The following is a 5,126-nucleotide window of genomic DNA, read 5'->3' as shown; positions in this document are numbered from 1 at the left end:
AAAAAAAAAAAAAAAAAAAAAAAAAAAAAAAAAAAAAAAAAAAAGACAAAAACTAGAAATTATGAAATTAAAAAGGTTAGGTTAGACAAAATGACTATTTTATAATATTTCTAAAGTTTGAGATTTATTAAATACTTCTTAAAGTTCATCACGGTCATGTTTGTTCAAGACGTGTTGTCTATAGCTACATGTCGAATGTTCTAATCATGCTTGTCTAGGACGTGTTATCCATGACCACATACTCGTTTCAAACCCTTTTTATTTATTTTCATGTTAGATGAGTCTTTACTATTCTTGTTCAGTAACCCTTTTTACTTGTCTTCATGTTAGATAGGCCTTTACTATTTTTGTTGTGTTAACACGGGAGCGTATGACTGATCACTAAAATCATGTATGCACTGGCTAGAGATAAAATGCCTCAAAATGTACTAAAAGACGGGTTAGAAACAAGTATGAAAGTTCAAAATGGTTAAGGCCTTTTTAGTAGGCAATAGAAATTCAAAAAACAAAGCGTTTTCGATAATTTTAGTCCGAACTTGGAGTAAGATAACACTAAACATAGCTTGAATATATATTTATATAATTTATAATAAATATTTTAATTTAACAAAAACAAATTGATTTTATTACTCGAAATATAATATTTATTATTATTATTATTATTATTATTTTTTATCTTCTTTAGTATAATTTGACATTATAAAATTTTAAATTCAAAATTATGACACATTGACTAAGAATTCGAGTGGCATTGGTTTATTTACACACATTTATAAGCCCATTCCTACCTTAATGAGCTTCTACTAGGCTATGGGGTACACACCTACTAAGCCTATAAGCTTAGATTTCAAATTTCACTATGCAATCCAAATTTCAAACACGCATCGATATCTTTAAAGTCGGTCATATTTAAAGCAAAGTGTCACAACTATATTATGAAGAGGGTAAGTTACGTCCCTCACATGACGACAAAAAAAGTGAGGACCCTTAAGTGGTGTCTATCCAACCACGCAAGGGCAAAAGATAAAAGAGTGTTATGATGCGACCGAGGAGGCCGGTGCATCATTTAAAGCCATGTGTCACAACTATACTATGAAGATAGTAGGTTGTGACCCTCAAATGGTGACAAGCAAAGCAGCAACCCTCAAGTGACATCTATCCAACCACGCAAGGACAAAAACAGACGAGTGTTATGATGTGACCGAGGAGAACAGTGTATCATTTAAAACTATGTGTTACAACTATACTCTGAAAAGAATAAGTTATGACCCACACATGGCGACAAGCAAAGCAACAACCCTTAAGTGACATCCATCAAACCATGCAAGAGCAAAAACAAACAAATGTTATGATGCGACCCAAGAGAACGATACATCATCAATAATCTTATTCTAAAGCCATTTCCGAACTTCTAATTCGGATACTGGCATTATAAACTCTCCTTAAACCTTGGAGAAGGAAGAATTCTGAGGAAAAATGAATGAATCAAATTCTGAAATTTTTAAAACCCATAAAACCCAGGTCCGTTCTATTAGTAATGAAGCATATCCCCTTCTCATGGCATCAAATTAAGTATGGCACATGGCATCACAGGAGCAACCAAAAAAGGGGAACTTGAATAGGAAACAGAAGGGGAGAGATGAGATGAGGAAGAAAGCTACAAACCAGTGGATCTGCAGCACATGATGTTTTTTGTCACAAAATCTTTGTTGAACTCATCAGGCTTCCTCGTCGCTGCTCTCAATAACAACGTGAGTGTCGATGGTTTTTGGTCTTTTTGGAGCCCTATCTTCATCTCCTTGCTCTTCTTGCGAAGCATTTTGGCTTTGAGCTGCGGACCACTTTTCTATTTCCCCAAGAATCCTATTTCCATACTTCTCTGCCTTCACTTTTCCGATCATTGTTTCCAACTGCAACAAAACATTAACATTTTCAGAATTTTAGATTGGTCAATCACAACTGCAGTCAATGTGTTCAAAGAAGAATCAGAGAAGCACTTGGAAAAATAATACATTTTTGAAACAAGCATGACATTCCAAGGCATAACTTGTATCCATGCGCTCCATGTTTGCTTGGAGTTCGCTCCTAGAAATATAGCCATCCCCAGCCCCTCACGTCAATCCCACAAGCCTCTTATCCATTCTCATTCGATCACGACGGAGGAGCAAGTAAAAATAGAAAAACTCACATTGAGTTTTGGGATATAATAAGGCTCGAATCGATGACTTGCGCCACGTCAAGGCGACACTCTACTGCTGAGTTATATCCCTTCCCTTGCCCCCATCGAGAAATTGAACTGACTAATCCTAAGGTAAAGGGGCGAGACACTCAACGCCACTATTCTTGAACAACTTGGAATTGGACCTTCCTTCTTTTCGCACTATTACGGATACAAAAATGAAAATAATTGGCAAAATTGGATTCAATTCTCAACTGCTTCTATCGTAAATAGAATTGACTACGGATTCGAGCCATAGCACACGGTTTCATAAAACCGTACGATTTTCTCGATCTAAATAAAGTAGGTTTTACATTAAGAAGATTCAGATGTGGTTTTAAGTAAGGTGATTACGAGGAAACAAGCATGAATTTAAAAAATAAATGACGACCAGGAAACAAAGTAGTTATAAGTGCGGTCCTAATTGATCTCAGCCAGGGGATTTTTTCTTTGGCAATTCTTAAACTCAGATGCTTATATTTAAATTGAACGGGACTCCTGTATGTAAAGTTCTTAAGCAACCAGCAGCCAACCTTTACGAAATCAGTAAATAAAATTGACATTAAGAAAACTTGCCTGATCCAAGGAAGTGGGCTTTTGGGCACTTAAGACACCAATTTGCTGGGTAGAGAGCACTGAATGAGGGAAAATGTCTCCGTCAATGGACGCAAGTTCCTTGCGTAGCTCATCGAGTTTATACTCTAAACCTGATGAAGCAACACTTTTTCTTCTAGATTTAACACCAGTTATCTTTTGCTTGCTGGAAATCTCAAGTTTCACAACCTTTTTCCCTGTATGCAAACAATGTCAGCGCAGTTAATTAGTATATCTTTTGGTATCCTTTTCCAGTTTCACATTTTTTTTCTTTAAAAACAAGAATTAGTATAGTTCGATAACCAAACTGTGTTTTTTAATTCTCTGAAATTCAAATATATGTGTGTGTGCGTGTGTATATATATATATAGTCAAGGCTTTTTGAACCGTTCAAGTTCAATTTTTTATCAGGTCAATAACTAGAGAGAAATATTGTAACAACCCGAGCTCACCACTAGCAGATATTGTCCTCTTTAGGTTTTCCCTTTCGAAGATTTTTAAAAGAATGGTTCGTTCTCCTCCTCAACCGACGTGGGATCTTATAATCCATCCCTTCAGGGCCCAGCGTCCTCGCTGGCACTTGTTCCCTTCTCCAATCGAGGATCCCCCAATCCACCCCCTTCAGGGCCCGGCGTCCTTCCTGGCACACTGCCTTGTATCCACCCCTTGAAGGGCTCAGTCTCCTCGCTGGCGCATCGCCCGGTGTCTGGCTCTGATACCATTTGTAACAGCCCAAGCCCACCACTAGTAGATATTGTCCTCTTTGGGCTTTCCCTTTCGAATTTCCCCTCAAAGTTTTTAAAACATGTCTGCTAGGGAGAGGTTTCCACACCCTTATAAAAAATGTTTCGATCTAGGAATCTCACAAATACCATACAATAATTGAAAATTTGTTTAGAAATTAGAATACAGTACTTTTCTTTAATTTTTGTTTGTTGAAAGAACGAAAAAATCCTTCCTACTTCTGGCTTTAGAGCAAATAACAAGGGAAAACAATCCTTTGTATTTTCAGTGTTTTCATGTGGCCACCAATTGTTGAAAAATAGCATTCCTAACCTTGCAACACTTGCCGGGCCAATGGTCCAACTGTAATATACGCATTTGTAGCATAAGCTGTATGCTGAAATTCTTCTTTCTGAAGCAACAGAAAATTATTCCAATGCCATAAACGGATTAGAAAAGATATAATACAGCAGCATAGTTGAGCCAATGAACGAACAGGAAAAACTGACTACATGTCATAGTAATTCGACTGATAAATAGAAGATAATCTTCGATCAAAAGAATAGAAGAGAATTATACTTCCGATGATGTTAGATCGGTCTTGATTGAATGTTGACCGAGAAAAAATTAGAGCACGAGTAGTTTGTATAGCTATATAATAAAATGAATACAGAAAGAAGGTCTCCAATCCCAACAGAACTTAAGGAGATTACAACCATGCTCCTGATTTGTCTCAATTAGGAAAAGGCAGGAGAAAAATCTTTTATTTGAGAGAACCTCGAGGAATAAAAAAAAAAAAAAGCTAAATTCCTCCATGGTTCCACCTCCCCCCTCCTTCCCCTAGGCCTTCAATGTATTATAGCAAGTTACATAAAGAGGAAGAAACCTTACCAAAACACGGTCTAATAAAAGTTGTATGATAAGTTGCTCCATCTCCTCTTTCCTTAGGTCAGAAACTGAAATTATACACAACGTTAAGACCTTAATAATGAAGTTCTGCAAACTGCATTGCCAAGCAAGACAAAATTTCTCTCTCTCTCTCGGCTAAGAGATGCTAATCAGATGTAATGCAAGCACGTGAAAACGCGAAAACAGCCTCTTCCATTCTAAGCTATAATAAACCATGTGAAATAGCAATACAAAAATCAATTGTATACTCATCCTTAGATATCTTCGGACAGTAAAGAATATCAGCAAACCAACCTAGTTCGTCGCGTTTTCCTTTCAATTTGTCAACTAATTGCAACATTGTCATCCTCTGATTGGTCTTCTGTACATCTTGTAACATTGAAATAATAACTCTAGCATGACCTATTAAAAAAGATAAAGTACACTAAAATTAAAAGAAAAATCCTCCTTAGAACAGAAAAGGAAAGAGAATAACTTCTTTTACTTAAAATAAATAGGCATCAGAAACAAAAGTTGAAGGAACATACAACAGACATCCAATTCCGTAAACTCATTGGGGACTGCACACGTATCGCACATCCCTGAAAATTTAGATCTATGATTATTTTTCCAGAAAGAAAAATAGAAAGTGTTTGCAGAACCACCGCCTTCCCAAACAGACCCCACCCCCCCCCCCCCCCCC

At 36.8% G+C, this 5,126-nt stretch overlaps 1 protein-coding gene across 3 annotated transcripts in view; it reads right to left on the bottom strand.

Annotated features, from left to right (window-relative positions):
• Window positions 1-1,481: 1,481 nt before the first annotated feature.
• LOC111464077 (mediator of RNA polymerase II transcription subunit 34) overlaps window positions 1,482-5,126 on the bottom strand; it is a 12,979-nt gene continuing 9,334 nt past the window's right edge. For all 3 annotated transcript variants that reach the window (XM_023108148.1, XM_023108149.1, XM_023108150.1), the window contains 6 exons: window positions 4,972-5,025; window positions 4,739-4,846; window positions 4,427-4,491; window positions 3,869-3,947; window positions 2,795-3,009; window positions 1,482-1,910 (listed from right to left, as the gene is read on the bottom strand). In XM_023108148.1, the coding sequence (XP_022963916.1) occupies window positions 1,719-1,910; window positions 2,795-3,009; window positions 3,869-3,947; window positions 4,427-4,491; window positions 4,739-4,846; window positions 4,972-5,025 (713 nt within the window). In that variant the 3' untranslated portion in view covers window positions 1,482-1,718. The remainder of the gene's footprint in view (window positions 1,911-2,794; window positions 3,010-3,868; window positions 3,948-4,426; window positions 4,492-4,738; window positions 4,847-4,971; window positions 5,026-5,126) is intronic.

Source organism: Cucurbita moschata, unplaced genomic scaffold, assembly GCF_002738365.1.
Source record: "Cucurbita moschata cultivar Rifu unplaced genomic scaffold, Cmos_1.0 Cmo_Scf00029, whole genome shotgun sequence".
Lineage (NCBI taxonomy): Eukaryota > Viridiplantae > Streptophyta > Magnoliopsida > Cucurbitales > Cucurbitaceae > Cucurbita > Cucurbita moschata.
The sequence above is the reverse complement of the archived record's forward strand: the minus strand, read 5'-3'. Positions and strand labels throughout refer to the sequence as shown.